Raw genomic sequence first — 17,153 nt, forward strand, 5'->3', positions numbered from 1 at the left:
GAAAAATATCAAAGTGAGTCACCCATGGACTCATCTTTCACCTGCAGGTGGTCAGATCTCATGCTTCCAGCGATATTAACAAAAAATTATTAAAGCATCAGGATGAGTTGACTTTGATGTTCATGGATTTAGGTCATGGGCGTCATACGTGAAATTAACCTTATCCTAAAATATCATTAAAGGTAAAAATGATGTGTATCCTTGACATCTGTAAGTTAAACTTGAGAAATGGAGAGTTGAGATAAGAGTTAACTGTTGCTTCATTTCTCCTCTTTTCTCTTCCTCAGTTTCTTCTCTTTCTTGCTCATATCCATTTTCCTTGTTACCATATGTTTAGCCTGTATTGCTCAGGTTGTGCTGTTTTTGTTTAATCATGATTTATCATTGGTTCTTCTGTTGAACTTGTTTTTGTTAACCTGCTCAAACTGCTTGCAGAAAGCTTTGTTGCAGTTTTCCTCATCCCATTAAAGTTGCTAGGTTACTAGTTTTAACCCTGTAAAACTTGAAATAAAACCATTAAATAATTGCAAGACAATTAGAATTTTTTGAGTGTCAAGGCTCGCTATGTGGCAAACAGGAACTGGACCCAAAGCATAGGACTCAAAGACAAGCTATGAAATTCAAAAACAGCTTTAACTGCTGAAAACCTACAAAATAGCATAATATAAGGCAGGAGCAAATCTACATACAGGCATACAGGACAACAAGGTAACAGAAAACAGGTGGGAGGGGAAGTAGAATTAAACACAGTGTAAGGGTTTTCCTGTCTTATTTTGATAGTCTGTTGTCACTAGTGCTCTGAGACCAGGACTAATCTAAACTTAACAGTCTACAAGTTTTTATTCGTATCATAGCTATATCTGGCAATTGTGTGCAATATATTGCTTAAAATGTATTCTGCAATTTATTTGGGTTTTCTGAGGGGAAAAATCCCCTTGAAAACATAAGGCACGCAAAAAACTCTTTCAAAATGTTTCCACTTGATATGTGTTTTGTTTGGATACATTTTCAATGTGAGCTATTATGGATTGATTTTTACTATACTTTACTTTACTGTACTGATTTTACAATACTACCTGGGAACCTAGGAGCTATGTTTACATTCTGTGTTGCATGGGGACATGTTTAATTGTTGCGCTTCGTTTTCCACCAAGAATCACTGTTAAGAGTGAGAGAAGTCACAGTCCTGTGCTGAGCTACACAGTTCAGCACTACACTCGCAATAGCTGAGGACGTAGAGCAAGTCATCTATTATTCAGAGGTTTGGTGGTTTGATCCCTGGTTGTGCCAGTCTGCGTGCCCAATATCCTTGGGAAGGAGCTTTCACTCTTCACCTTCTCTGTCTGAGGTATGCAAGGTTCTTGTGACCAGTCCATACTGGTGCTTGGACACCTCCAGCCAGTGTCTTCATTCCTCCAGTGCCATCCTGACAGCCAGTACTTCCCGGTCACCGATGTCATAGTTGCGTTCCACTGGAGAGAGATGGCCAGAGAAAAAGACACAAGGGTGCATTTTACTTTCCTTGGATTGTGAGAGAATGGCTTCGACCCCAGAATCTGAAGCATTTACTTCCTGAATGTACTCATTCAAGGTGTTCTGGGTGTTCGGGGCAGCATTGTTACACACACACTAACAAATGCTGGGTTAAAAATAACCCAATTTGTAATCCAGTGCTGGGTCAAATTTGGACCGAGCTAACCCTGGGTTGTTTCAGCTTAACAGGGTTGGGTTGTTGGTTTGACCCAGCACACTGGGTTAGGATAATTATGAAAAAAATGGGTTACATTGACCAATGTTTAACGCTGAGGTCACCAAAAATTGGGTTGAAACTCATAACCCACCACAAGGGTTATATTACCATTAACATTTGGGTTTAGATTTTATTTACTGGGCGCTGGTTTAGCTCAGTTGGATGAGCAGGTGACCATATGCTGCATAGCTGAGAGCGGTTGACCTGGGTTCAAGTATGACCTGTGGCCTTTTGCCGCATGTCTCCCCCTCTCACTTTCCAGTCAGTCTTCACTGTATCTGCCTAATAAGAATCACTATTAAGGCTGAGAGAAGTCACAGTCCTGTCCTGAGCTGCACAGATCAGAGCACCAGCTCCAGGCTCAGCAGCGTCAGTAACAGAGGGGCTAGACTCAGGCAATTTTCACTGGGAGACAAAGTGCTTGTATTGCTCCCTTCTTCCAGCTCAAAGTTGCTTGCCAAGCGGCAAGGACCCTTTGTGGTCACGCGGTGAGTTGGGGACGTTGACTATGAGGTCGCACGGTCTGACAGCAGATTTTCAATTCAATTCAATTTTATTTATATAGCGCCAAATCACAACAAAAGTCGCCTCAAGGTGCTTTCTATTGTACAGTAGATACAGAGAGAAGCCCAACAATCATATGACCCCCTATGAGCAAGCACTTTGGCGACAGTGGGAAGGAAAAACTCCCTTTTAACAGGAAGAAACCTCCAGCAGAACCAGGCTCAGGGAGGGGCGGGGCCATCTGCTGCGACCGGTTGGGGTGAGAGAACGAAGACAGGATAAAGACATGCTGTGGAAGAGAGACAGAGGTTAATAACAGATATGATTCAATGCAGAGAGGTCTGTTAATACATAGTGAGCGAGAAAGGTGACTGGAAAGGAAAAACCCAATGCATCATGGGAATCCCCCGGCAGCCTACGTCTATTGCAGCATAACTAAGGGAGGATTCAGGGTCACCTGGTCCAGCCCTAACTATATGCTTTAGCAAAAAGGAAAGTTTTAAGCCTAATCTTAAAAGTAGAGATAGTGTCTGTCTCCTGAATCCAAACTGGAAGCTGGTTCCACAGAAGAGGCGCCTGAAAACTGAAGGCTCTGCCTCCCATTCTACTTTTAAATACTCGAGGAACAACAAGTAGGCCTGCAGAGCGAGAGCGAAGTGCTCTAATAGGGTGATATGGTACAGGAGAAATCTGCTCTCTCTTTCTAGTCCCTGTCAGGACTCTTGCTGCAGCATTTTGGATTAGCTGAAGGCTTTTCAGGGAGTTTTTAGGACTTCCTGATAATAATGAATTACAGTCGTCCAGCCTGGAAGTAATAAATGCATGAACTAGTTTTTCAGCGTCACTCTGAGACAGGATATTTCTAACTTTAGAGATGTTGCACAAATGGAAGAAAGCAGTCTTACATATTTGTTTAATATGTGCGTTGAAGGACATGTCCTGGTCAAAAATGACTCCAAGGTTCCTCACAGCGTTACTGGAGGCCAAGGTAATGCCATCCAGAGTAAGAATCTGCTTAGATACCATATTTCTAAGATTTTCAGGGCCGAGTACAATAACCTCAGTTTGATCTGAATTAAGAAGCAGAAAGTTAGCGGCCATCCAGGTCTTTATGTCTTTAAGACATTCCTGCAGTTTAACTCATTGGTGTGTGTTATCTGGCTTCATGGACAGATAGAGCTGGGTGTCATCTGCATAGCAGTGAAAATGTATGCTATGTCTTCTAATGATGCTGCCTAAGGGAAGCATGTATAATGTAAACAGAATTGGTCCTAGCACTGAACCCTGTGGAACTCCATAATTAACCTCAGTGTGTGAAGAGGACTCTCCATTTACATGCACAAACTGGAGTCTATTAGATAGATATGATACAAACCACTGAGTGCAGTACCTGTAATACCTACAGCATGTTCTAACGACGGATTTATCATCTCAACCTCCTTAAAGCATGGAGAGAGGCTGAAACCGCTTCTCTGGTGAGTCTGATGAAGGAGAGAGATGAGTTGAGCAAATTGTTCAGAGGGAATAAACCGAAAATATAAGACAAATATTTTTGTCACATACACAGTACAACATATATATATAAATGCTTATGTCCTGACCTGTGGACAGGCTGCAGACATAGCCACACCACTCCAGGTCTGGTTTTTAGCATGGGGGGTCTAGTCAGGACCCTTACTAGATACCGGGTGGGAATCAAATTTGCGACCCCCCACTCCTGAGGTGTGGAGTCTTACCATTACACTATCCAGCTGCTGGGAGTGAGAGAAGAGTCGCACAGCGCCTGGTGTAGCCCCATTGTTCTTGTGGTGAAGAAAGATTGGTCTATATGGTTCTGTGTCAACTATCACAAGGTGAATGAAGTGTCACGCTTTGATGCTTATCCCATGCTCCGGGTCGACGAGTCTTGGACCGGTTAGGCACGGCCCGTTTTTTCACAACACTGGATTTAACCAAGGGCTACTGGCAGATTCCCGAGTCCAAGGAAAAAATGGCCTTCTCCATTGCGTACGGTTTGTACCAGTTCATTATGCTTCCATTTGGCTTGTTTGGAGCCCCGACCACCTTTCAGTGCCTCATGGACCGGGTGCTGTGTCTGCACCCTGCATATGTTGCCGCCTACCTGGATGACATGATCATCAATAGTGACACCTGGGCGGAGCATGTGCAGGGGGTGGACGTGGTCCTGGAGTCCCTGAGGCAGGCGGGGCTCACGGCCAACCCGAAGAAGTGTGCGGTTGGATGGAGGGAGGGACAGTATCTGGGGTACCACTCGGGGGGCCGGCATGCGCATCCACAGGTGGAGAAGACGGCAGCTATTGCATCCTGCCCGCACCCCAAGACTAAAAATGAGGTGAGACGGTTCCTTGGGCTGCCGGGTTACTACCGCCGTTTCATGCCCGGGTTTGACTGATCCGGGTTTGATCAGTCCCTTGACTGATCTCACCCGCAAGGTGGTCCAGATCTGGTCCAGTGGGCGGGGCCGTGCCAGGCAGTGTTTGTGCAGGTAAAAAGAGCTCTCTGTAGGGAACCGCTGCTCCACACTCCTACCTTTTCCCTCCCTTTTGTTCTGCAGACTGACGCCTCAAACAGAGGACTGGGGGCCGTTTTGTCCCAGCATGTAAGGGGGGTAGACCGGCCCGTGCTTTACATCAGCCAGAAGATGACGGAGCATGAAAGGTGGTACAGCACTGTAGAAAAGGAGTGCCTGGCTGTCCGGTGGGCGGTCAACTCCCTTCGCTATTACCTCCTGGGGCGCTCATTCACCCTGTGCTCGGACCACCAAGCTGGTGGCATTTGGACTGATGACGGTCTTTTTCCCCCTTTTTAGTGAGGTGTGAGACGAGCGAAGTTGGTTGGAAAAGCTGAGACCGGCGCTGACCAGACTGTTGGTTGTTGCACAAAAGAACCATAAATAAATGTGACATCTGTGAGCAGAAAACAGTTTGTGTGTGGAGTGTATTCTACAATCACACAAAATTGTCACATTATATTAAGCAGAAGCTAACAGCTCAGCTCGGTAGAGTGGGCAATCACAATGAAGCGGTTCATTTTAATTTGTACATTCAAGCTGCTCTTCATATTTTTGGCCACTAGGTGGCACCAAAGATGAGAGCATTGAAAGCTTTGAGTAATGAACCATTTTTAATACAAGCGTCAATGCTTCATTTGACCATCACTACAACAAACACTCTCTCAGAACTCTGCTGGGCCATCCTAGCCACAGGTAGAGACACATTAGAAATCTTCAGCAAGTAAAGTGAAACAGAGGCAAGGTAAGGACTACCATGGTTAGACAATGCTCAGACAAAGCTTGTACACCACTAAGGAAAAACAAGAGTTTTGCGGTTGTTATGTCTTGCTGTTCAATAAAGCACGTATCCACGTCCTTCCATCTTGACCCTTTCAAGAGTCTAACCCAGAAAATCACAACCGGCGACAAGGATTTTAAAGATTTCCACAGCGTGAAAGAGGCTGTAGAGGGACTGTGTTCAAATGTAAGGAAAAAAAAAGATTTGTCTTCACGGCTGCAGCGGAACAGCATTGGTGAGCTAACTTGGCAATGCATGTGGGTCGTGTTGAAGAGATAATGAATCGAAGGAAGATTTTGAGTCATATTTGGAGCGATTGGAGCAACAGATGCTGGCAAATGATGTTTCTGATGACAAGAAACCGTGCACGTTTCTCTCTGTTATCGGAGCAGATACATTCAGGCTGCTAAAGAATCTTGTGTCTCCGAGGGTACCGAGTACTGTGGGATATGCAGTGCTGACTGAAGCGTTAAGTGCGCATTATAAGCCAACTCCAGTGGTGATAGCTGAGCGTTTTCGTTTTCAGAAACGTAACCAGAAAGAAGCGGATTCAGTTTCTGACTATGTTGTAGTCCTGAGGCAGTTGTCAGTCACGTGTAATTTTGAACAATATTTGGATGAGGCCCTGAGAGATCGCTTTGTTAGTGAGCTGCGTTCTGATGCTGTGCAGCGCAAGCTACTATCAGAAATGAAGAATGTGCTGGAAGCAGATGGTAAGGCCACATTGCCACTCAGTCATTGATTGGCAAACTTCCTTATCATGTATCGCAGTACACCGCACACTCTGACGGGTCGTACACCAGCAGAGTTGTTCCTGAAACGTCGGGGTTATAGACTGTGTTGTTCCAGAGATACCACCAAGTCCACCTGGGATTTCAACATCACACCCCTTACCTGCTGAACCACCTAAACAGACAACTGATGAAAAAAAAATATACATAGCGTAAAATCTAAGTTCTAAAACAAACTCCAGTCACATTCATTCGGGTAGATAGCAGCAGTCCTTTCACGGAAGGGGATGGTTAAATTAGGTAGTGTGTGTATCTGGGGAGTGTATTGTGTGTGTGTGTGTGTGTGTGTGTGTGTGTGTGTGTGTGTGTGTGTGTGTGTGTGTGTGTGTGGATAGGGGCAACACAGTCTGCTTGTTGATCTTAGAGTGTAGCTGTGTGAGTGGCTGTGTGGGTGGGGAGGGGGCACAGTCCATTTATCAGTCTCACGGCTTGTGCAAAGAACCCTTCCAGCATCCTGGTGGTTCTGCAGCTGATGCTCCTGTACTTCTTGCCAGACGGCAGGAGTGAGAACAGGCCATGAGAGGGGTGGTTGGAGTCTCTGATGATGGAGATAGCTCTGCGTGTGCAGCGCTGGTTGTAGATCTCCTCCAGTGGTGAGAGAGGGGCACCAACAATCCTCCTGGAAGTCTTGACAATCCTATTAAGTTGATGCTTCTCGTAGGACTTGCAGCTGCCAAACCAAGCTGTAAAACTTTGTGTCAGGATGTTTTCAATGGTGCCTCTGTAGAAAGTTGTGAGATGAAGTGTGGAGAGACCTGCTTTCCTGAGTCTCCTGAGGGAGACGCTTTTGTACCTCTATCACCACTTACTGTGCGGTGAGCAGTTTGGAGCTATGATCTACCTGCTGCTTATCTTTAAGGATTTGACTGTAACATATAAAACACTTTACCTTTAAAGTATCTGATATACAATGGAAATGGAAGCAGTCAGAGATTTAATGATGAAGACTGGGGGGTCTGTAGTTCACGTTTTACAGTCCTGAATGACTCCTTGGACATTAATATAATTCACTGAAGCAGAGTTTAGAATGCAATTTGCATTCAGCCTCCAGTGTTACTGTTTAATTTTTTTACAGTGTCATGAATAAGGTTTACCTGCTGGAGGTTTGATGGATCAGGTGGACGATGCAGTCAAAGAAAGGACTGAATATGCACAGCCATCTTCTTATTTGCAAGAATCCTAGTTTGATATTTTCTTTCATTCATATTTTTGAAAAAAATATCGAACAGTACTATGATAGAATGGAGACCTGGCAAGGTTGTACCTTGCCTTTCACTCCCAGGACAGAGCCCAGCTCCACTGAGGCCCTAGGTAGATACATGGTTATAAAATGAAAGGACTAATGTTGAATATGAATATTACACGAAAATCGAATTCTAATACAAATTCCTACATATTTGTTGGATCCAGCAAGAGTAACAGGGATTACATATGTCTGAAATGCTAATCCTAACCCTAGCACAGCAAACAACAATGCCCTGGACTGCCAGTGTCATTACATGCTGTGAATATGAATCGCCTTGATCACATTTTCAAGTATAAAAGAAAAGAAAAGGAAAACACAGAGACAGAAAAAGGTATAACAGTGTGAGGTCATTTTCTTCCCAACTGACAAGAAAAATACTTTTCATGACTTAGACCATTAATGCATGTTAGACTGTCAGTGTTCTTGTTTTAGTATGCTTCTGTACTGTTAGGCTCACCATCTCTATTTCAGTATAATCAATATGCAAAAAAAAAAAGCCTAAAAGTTATACATGAATTTGACTAACGGCATTATTAATAGCATGTTTTTTTTTTCAATTTTCTAAAAAAAATTATGACTTTGTAAATAAGTGCAACTCTCATTTTGTCACATTTCTAATATGGAATGTGACAAAATGAAAATGAAAGTAACAGAAACGTTCTAAATAATAAAGTATTTATTATTTTAGTTCTATAAAATTATTAATGCAAATTCTAGTATCAGTCTATAAATAGCCAAGCATAGTAGTCACATGTGCCAAAAGATGTCATTATTATACCAATTAGTAATGTTAATACCACAATATTAGCTGCAGGGGGCAGTATAGCCACAGGTTATGGAGTATTATATTAGTGTCTAATGTAAAGTAGGCCACTGAGTGTTGGAAAGATATTCTTTGAAGATAACTCCCTTAGGGCTGAGAAAACAACAAAGAAGCTTTGAAATGATGATAATACAATAATAGTAATAGTAATAAATGGTGGATGAATGAGAGAAATAAATCATCTACTGGGCTGTTGGCTTTTAGACAAATCTTTCCAAGAAAACCCAGACTGAGTTGAAAGCTCTCTGATTATGGCCAGTGTTACTTACTGTGATGATGTAAGTTAATGTAAGTTATCATGGCATGCTGCTCCATCACAGGCTGCCAGCTCTCCTGGATGTATACGGCACAAATGTGGTGACAAAGAGATCTTTTCAGTGCTGGAGCCAGCCAAAAGATCTCTTATTTGCACTTGTCCCACATCTGCTTATTGTTTTGAATGTACATTGTAGGACATAAAGAAGTTCTATTTGTTATTTCTTGGCGATAAAGTAACTAATTATTGTGAACTTGTGAGTCCACAAGTTTATTATTTTGGTTAAAATCATTCACAAGTAACAAGAATATTGTGTTATGGCTCAATATGTCACGGTCATGGGTCAGGGACCCAGTGTTTTGTGTTGTTTATTATTAACATTTTCGCTTTCTGTGTTCAACGTTTGCTGCCGTGTCCCCTTGTGTCTGTGTTATGCTTCCTGTTTTACTTTGAAAGTCCGTGTCCTATGTTAATGTTTTCAGTTTTGCTTCCCCTCTCACGCTGTACTCTCCTCCTGTGTCTCATTCCCTTGTTATCCCTCTGTGGATTTAAGCCCTGTGTCTTCTGTTTGTTGCTGGTTCGTCTGTATCATGACATTTCCCCTGTCTTTAGTCTTCAGTTTCTTTTTACTTGTTTCTAGTTTCCTCCCTGTTTAGGTTTTGTTAGTTTAGTCTTTGTATTCCTGCGTTTGTGTTTATGGTTTTGGGCTGCGTCAATCAAAGGCACGTTTTCAGTTTAAGTCCTCGTCAGTGCCGTTTGGGTCCTATCTCTCTTCACTCCACACATCTGCAGCCGTGGCACAAAATGAGTGGAACTAAGGAATTAAACGTCTTGGGAAAAGGTTTAGTGTATGCTGCTGACATTAACAACAACTGGTACGCTGCTCTGTGAGGTCTTCGTTTGTTTTATATTTGCAGATGGATTTTTCCTGCTGCAAACTATGCCTGTAGCAGCAGCAATAATGAACTACTTTGCTTCAAACAACAAGTCCTTTGTCACTGTGTTTGTTTGTTTTCTTAAGATAGAAACTGTTGTTTTGACTACGCAAAGTCTGTCCTTACGGTGCCAACTGAAACAACTCCTAATTAGCAGGAGAAGTGTTTATTAAGAAGTCTGGCTGTGAGATCCAAATGGTTGAAAAAGACTGGCAACACATATAAACTCTAATGTGTTCAGTGAGATCATGATAAGTCAACTTCCTGGAGCAACTTATGTTCTGTGGATTTAATTATTATATTACTTTAAGAATATACTGTGATGTTTTTTTAACACCAGGGTCAAAACTTCGTGAGATAACACGATGTATGTTCCCAGCAAAGATGCCCATGTGGGTCCACAGCGAGTCGCTGTAGGTGCACTGTGGGAAGGACAAATCTACACTTAACCAATACAGGCCCCAAGTTAAGCAACATTCTCGTCTACACTCCATACCAGTTGGTGCCAGTGATGCACTATGGGACATATATGGGGCCCAGTACCAACCCACAGCAAGCAGCTCACTGTGGGCTAATGTGGGTCTAGGTCAGTGCCCCCACACGAACCCCAAACAGGCACCTTTGTTAGACAATCTTTTGTTTGTTTGTTTGTTTTTCACAAGACATCTGAGAACAAATACAGTAAAACATCACAGTACAGCTTTTCTTTTAATATATATATTAAATATTATTATTATATATTATATATTATATAATATTACTCAACAAATAAGGTCAATTAAACTTCTTCTGAATAGTACATGTCTAGTTTCAGGTTGTGTTGCTGTACAGTCCAGCAGGAAAGTCCACAGCAATGGAAACAAATCTTTTTCAGTTAAGAGCTATTCTGGTATAATTTTTAAATGCAACCTATCCTGTGATGTCTTGGCTTTTCACTTTGAATTTGACTGGGCATGTTTAACTAAAATGAATACTTTTTTTTGCTGACCTCACATTTGATTATCTGATGAAGCAATAATGTGAAAGAGAATAACTTTCTTTGAACTTTGGACTCACTGGTAAAACATATAAACTTTAATGTGTTCATAAAAAGCCCAAACCTGTTTACTACTTTGGTTGCACAGCAAAGGCATCCACTAGCTTCACCATAAGTAAAGTTTCTGAGTTGAATAAAACCGACATAAGAAAAGAGATGGTGAGACACAGAGTGAGTCGTTCTGTTCGTTTAATGTGACAACATACAAAGAGATAAATGCCAAGAACTGAAATTTCTACAGTGGCATGTAAAATTAAGCTAATACACGTGCACACACACTCTTTGTCTCTATGTCAGACACACTTACTTCTTTCTCTGTCATTCACACATTTGGTATACATCCTAAATCCCTATGCACATCAATAGCCAGTGTTTTTTCACCAGTCTTCTGGAAGATGAAAAAAAAACAAACAAGCGCTCTCTGTTTACAAGTCTCTACTTTTCATCAGCAAGTTGATCATGAAACAAATGCTAATAGCTACAATCAGACCAGGCTAAAACAGACATGGACAGTGTTTTGTTGTATGTTTACCAAGCTTAAAAGGTTCTCGACTAAAGACAATTACACAAATATTGTTATTTATCCAGAACTGTAAAGATGTGCCTCATTGAATGGTCGCCAACACATTTGCATTGCCCCTGAAGCTCAAACACACATCTGCTTCAGCCTACCATGTACTCGCTTTCTGTAAATTTGCAAATGTTGCACTGCAACTTTGAATCTCAGCAGCTCACCGTTTAACAGGGTTGAGCTCCCAAAGAGCAGTAAGCTTTTGATCTGGATTTATCTGTCGAGGCACTCATCCTCGTTACTGAGTGTGTATGGCAGGTCGGCAAAACATAAGAATATGAGACAAGGGCTACTTCCTCCTCACAAGCATTTATAAGAAAACACATAAGAATTAATATTTCAATTTTATGTTGAAGGTGTTCAATTTATATTTTAGTCCTTTCATTAAGTTATTCCTGTGTGTTTTAACCCAGGTCTGTTACAGTGGTGGTGCCTGAGGCCCCTCTACACCACAAACACAATCACTAAGGAGTGACCATACAAAATTAAATACAGTAGCGGTTATACCGAAATATCATACGATGATAATCTCTATTACTGCACCTTACCATTGGGTCAGGTCTCCTGTCTATCACTGGCAAAATGGAGGAACAAGTCATCAAGTCACACATTTCTGTATTTATGACCACTGATTTGAACCCGTCGCTGGAAACAGGAATGCTGAGACGTCTGTCAAACTGAAAAAGTTGAAGGTCACAATATGAAAAGCTCTTTAGATTACAGTTCAAATGTTAGCAGTACCATGCCTTGTGTTATAAAATAGAGTTAGCTGCCAGCAGCAGGACATTTATCTCACAAATTGAGAAAAAAAAAGATAAATAATAATCTCTTCTGAATTATTAATAAATCTCAAAATCCCATGAGCCTGGGATTTCTTGGAATTTACAAAATAATTATCTTGTAAATTTAGAGAAGGACAATACAATTGATCAAGTGAATGCATTACATCCTGTATCATAGATTTAAAGAATATTAGGCAGATGTTTTTTTCATGTAAAACTCTTATAGCTATACAAAGCTTTAAGGGTTTTCAATAATGAATTCAATATCAAAGTCATAGGTGAACACATTAGGAAACACTTTTAGCCTTTTTCCACGTGGTTCCTCGTGGATGTTTAGCTCCATCTTTGGGCCCATACCGTGTTGTATCTGTATGCACCTACAGCCAGCAGCTGTCCTCATGAACAAATATGATCTTCTCATGTGACCAAACAATCACTTAGATGCTGCTTTACAAGCTTTAAATTTAAACTTGCAGGTGTTTTTTACGTTTAGCCAGAACCACCTTTACTTTCATTCATCTCCTGGCAAAAAGTCAATTCCCCCAAATATCCGAGAATTCCTACAACTACATTAGCTCTGTATTTTGAACCTTTCTACAGTACAACACCGAAACCAATGTTTTATTTCTGTACATCAAAAGTAAAAGTGACAATTAAACAGAAAGGAAGTGAATGAATTGTCTGGACTGTAATCTAAAGCAGGACCTTCTTTTCCAAGTGTGATGATTTTAAAGTGAAGAAGCTTCTCAAAAGTCCACTGTAAATATCACTGTAAAATAAATGGACTTCTTGCAGCAGCTTGAATCAAGAGGTGACTTCACAGCTCAACCTTTATTTTAAGGTGCCGAGGGACTCAGCCTGGTTCCTATTTTTAGGCAATAGTTACCTGACAGCTCCACTGCAAATATGTGACAATGGGGAATAGAGAAAATACCAGACAACCCTTGCGCCTCCTCCCTGTGCTTACAGCATCCAGACTCGAAAACAGAGGTTGCAGGGTTGGCAAAATAATTCAGTACAGAGGGGGAGAGGAAAACTAAACATTATTGCACAAGAGTATCGTCCAATCTAGAGTTCAAAATTAACATAGAGGGTAAAATATTTGGTCATCAGTTATCTTTTTACCCAGAAATCTTTCTGGATCCATGGCCCAAAAATACTGATTGGACCCAAATCCGGAGGGCAGGGAAATATAAGTAAACCTTACATTATTATCACCCTGTTGGGACATAAAAAAAAGATGATCAGATCAGTTTGTCTGTAAAGGGGTAGTGCTTGATATAAAAAACCATCTTGGGTTTTGTTGAAATGTGCCCTAACACCTGTTAACTGTGCCATTTGATATTGGCTAATACTGACATTTTCTTCTCCCGTTTCAGCAGATGCATGTCTGGCTTGTTGGCCAGCAAAAACGTAACACTCCGGATGCAGCGCTGATCCCCGACACTTACTGTAGGCCAAGACACGGCAGCACACAGTAATACACCGATTCCTTGCAATCCAAACGGCTTCTTGTAATCACCACTACCATCTGACATCAGAGTTTCGACATACATGTGTTTCTGGCCTACTTGTGACCATTTGTCTACACTGATTTTATTTACAGATTGTAGAGAGAGTCACAGGGTCAGTAAACCTGATATGGAAATGATGATATTAAGAAAAGTAAGTTTCATTTTTGTTTTGAAAGCAAAAATTGCTTAGGGCCTGTCAAAAATCATCTTTTTGGTTAAAACACACATTTTGATAATGTTAACCATTTATTTCTTAGGTTGCCAGAGCAGCTAGGGATCTCACGTATTTTGAGATTTTATTTAAAAAATACGGACCAATGTCTTTAATCTATCATCTTCCAAAAGATGAAGTAAAAGACTTGATAAATAAAACAATGTGTTGTAGACAGGGCTAGGATTAAATGGTAAATGGCCTGTATTTATATAGCGCTTTACTAGTCCGTAAGGACCCCAAAGCGCTTTACACATCCAGTCACACACACATTCACACACTGGTGATGGCAGCTACATTGTAGCCACACCCACCCTGGGGCGCACTGACAGAGGCGCCCCGGGGTGATGAATACAAATTTCTTCAAATTGTTTAATTAGTTCGATATATTGTGCCGCGGTTGTTACTCAAAAAAGTAATGTATTAAACATCACTTGTTAATTTTGTTAAAAGTAATGCAGTACTTTACATAATTCCTCACCACAGAAAGTCATTTGTTACAGTACTTTCATTACTCCATAAAATGACATGGAATGCATTGTCTCATGATTACCAGTCAACAACATAGTTCTATACACACCAGCACAAATCCCACTGGGTCAGCATGCACTCAGCTTCATCATCACTGTGGGATCTCGGCTAGCTTTGCAAAACATGTGCTAGCAGTATAAAGTTGTTTCTGCCATTTTACTGTTACACACTTGTCCTTTTGGGCCATAAAAATAAAGGAAATATCTCCTGTAGACGGCGGACGCACCACCATTTTCCTCGCAAGAAGACAAAAAAATCATGTTTGTTTGATCTTTTTTCCTTTCTATCGGCCCACGATGCAAATTACTGTGGAACGATTGCAAATGAAAGTAAACATAATAACTGGATTTTATACAGTAATATGTGAATGTGTGTGTGTATGAACATAATTAAATTCAGAACACATTCTAATTTTCTCAAACTGCTGCTGTGCATGACAACGTGGCCACTGAAAGACTGGAGCTGTGTGTCTCATGTGTGTTGTAGACACCGCCATGAGCCAGATAAGAAGACTAAAGGATGCACCATATGTCACGGTGCAAAGAAACGCAGCATGATAGGCAATCGAAATTTAGCCGAGCGCTGTCCCATCTCATGGCTAATCAATGATGACAGCTGCATGTGCAAACCCTGTGGGTTGCCACAGTAACAGACAAGTGGGTTGATAACAGAATATTGAGCAAATGTCTTTAGTTTATTCCACCCTCCTTACCTTCTCCCACAAGACAAATCGATCTGTGTTATGAAAAGTTATGAGGCACAACTCTAGCATCTGCAGCATGTCTCACATCCTTGTGAAAGTTTAAGAGCTTCACAGAACTCTAAAAATAAAATAAAACAGCTCCTAAATAAGCACTTACGATGATGATGATGATAATGATCTTGAGGGTTTCTGATGGTTTCTTTACATATAAAGATATGCTACCTATGCCTGTGTATGTGCATGCGCATCCATGTGTAACTGGCAAGAGTGTCAGTCTGACATCCTGCTTTTCCAAACAGAAAAGTTAATAGACATAATAGCAGTTCTTGCAATTCAGAATGGAGGTATTAACACTGGTAACCTGAGTCCTTTGTTACCGTAGTGTTGTCAGTTCTCCTTAGACTGTATCACGAGCCTTGGGAATAAACCTGTAAGCCCCCTACCTCATCTGTCCCAAGATGCACCATCTAACATGAGGCTTATCAGTCTGAATATCCATTAGAGTCAGCACTGACACTAGTGTTGATTGAGGCAAAAAACCTAAGCTCCAGACCACTAGGTTCACTGTCTGGATGCAAAACTTGTGATAATACAGTTACTGGCTGTCCGATGTTTCCCTTTAAAGTTCTTGGGAATCGAGCTGTTAACAGACACCCACTCCCTCCCCCTTTCCCAGAACATTAGAAATGTTATTCAGTCCCTATGTACCTCTCAGACTCTGAAGATGTGACCAGAGGGTTCCAGACATGAGGTAGCACTAGTAGTATTCCTCATAGTTCTTGGGATTGAGGCAGTAGAGGATTCCCCCACCGAAGGAAAAGATGGTGCCTCCCCAGGCCAGGCCGTAGCCCCAGTTAAATTCATGGTAGATCCTCAAGTTGATACTCTCGATGAACTTGACAGGGTAGAGGACCAAACTGCAGGCCTGGAGTACAACTGGATGCGATATACAGATTTTAGCAAAATTCTACGCATGCATGTAAAGCTGAAAATAAACTGGAATTAACAAAAAGGTTTATGTCTCAAACTGCACAAATTGACAATTAAATGGATAAAAGTTATATTTAAAATCCCACAAAGAAATTGTTCAAGTGGATATAGCAATTCAATCTTTGTAGCAGATCGTTTTGAACAGAAAACATCGTCGTGTGGATCATTAACATCAGTTAGTAAGTCCTGCTATCACCCAGAGTCAGTCTAAATGTAGCATATCCAACAAAGCCATGCAAAATTTTATCTTTACAATATAAAAATGATCTGAGTTACAGGTCTTTGATGTGCATTGGTGTTGGTTAAAATTTGCCAGTATTTCAGTTTTCTTTTTATTTATTTACTTTATTATTGTTTTAACGTCCCTCCCTGAGAGGTGGTGGAGGCTTTGTGTGTTTTCTGGGGCTTTTGCCCTTAGAGTCACCCAAGGCAAACTGATCATGGATGAGGGGCAGGACAAATAGTGATTGAGATGACCCCTATGAAAGAAAAAAAAAGTCAGTGCAGCAGATTATCCTGCCTGGGATCAGGTTACTCCCTCCTGTGTTATGGCTGTTTTCTGTTGTCTTATGAAAACACTAATTGTACACATCCATGATGTTTCGAGTTGGGTATTTACCCATTAAATTTGACTCTCATCTGGAGAACTTTATGGCACCAGCTAATCTTTACTCTTTATCTTTAAAAAATGTAATCCGATCCATTAAATATCATAAAAGCACCTCACAAAACTTGCGACATGGCGTAACCCAGCTCATAACCTTAGCACGTTGGGGCAGCATGCGTAACGTGATGGAGCAGCTGGCTGAGCATTTGGAGCCTCGCTACCAAACTGGCATTTCATCTCTGAGCAAGTGTGTAAGTTCATCTCTGAATGTTTGTAAAGCATTCCCACGTTAAGCTTAACAACCGATTTTGAAACCTTCTCCACTGAATAATCAGAACACTGATCAAGTTGGAGTGGGTGTAAAATTGATTTATTTGCAGGTTTTTCCCCAAAACTTGAAAAAATAAACTGATTTAAAAAGCACAAAATTGGTCATTCTAAATTTTCTTGTATTTAGTCGATATTTAGATTCGATTTTTTTTTTTATGTATGATTGAATCAAACAGTCCAGGCTGCATATTTCAAAAATATGCAAATACGAATACAAGTGGTATAAAATAAACAAGTCTTAAAGAGGTGTGAGTTGTGAGCC

General features: G+C 41.1%; 1 protein-coding gene and 1 long non-coding RNA gene across 2 annotated transcripts in view; one reads left to right on the forward strand and one right to left on the reverse strand.

Moving 5' to 3' along the window:
* LOC120735490 overlaps nt 1–17,153 on the forward strand; it is a 24,413-nt gene continuing 7,260 nt past the window's right edge. Inside the window, exons 1-3 of the long non-coding RNA XR_005696273.1 lie at nt 1–13; nt 3,186–3,190; nt 6,072–6,077. This is a non-coding gene — a long non-coding RNA (uncharacterized LOC120735490). The remainder of the gene's footprint in view (nt 14–3,185; nt 3,191–6,071; nt 6,078–17,153) is intronic.
* Nucleotides 13,981–17,153, reverse strand: part of LOC120735489 (transmembrane protein 47-like) — a 19,905-nt gene continuing 16,732 nt past the window's right edge. The window contains exon 3 of the mRNA XM_040034872.1: nt 13,981–15,900. Coding sequence (XP_039890806.1) covers nt 15,722–15,900 — 179 coding nt within the window. The 3' untranslated portion in view covers nt 13,981–15,721. The remainder of the gene's footprint in view (nt 15,901–17,153) is intronic.

Source organism: Simochromis diagramma, unplaced genomic scaffold (assembly GCF_900408965.1).
Source record: "Simochromis diagramma unplaced genomic scaffold, fSimDia1.1 OVJJ01000027.1, whole genome shotgun sequence".
Classification (NCBI taxonomy): Eukaryota; Metazoa; Chordata; class Actinopteri; order Cichliformes; family Cichlidae; genus Simochromis; species Simochromis diagramma.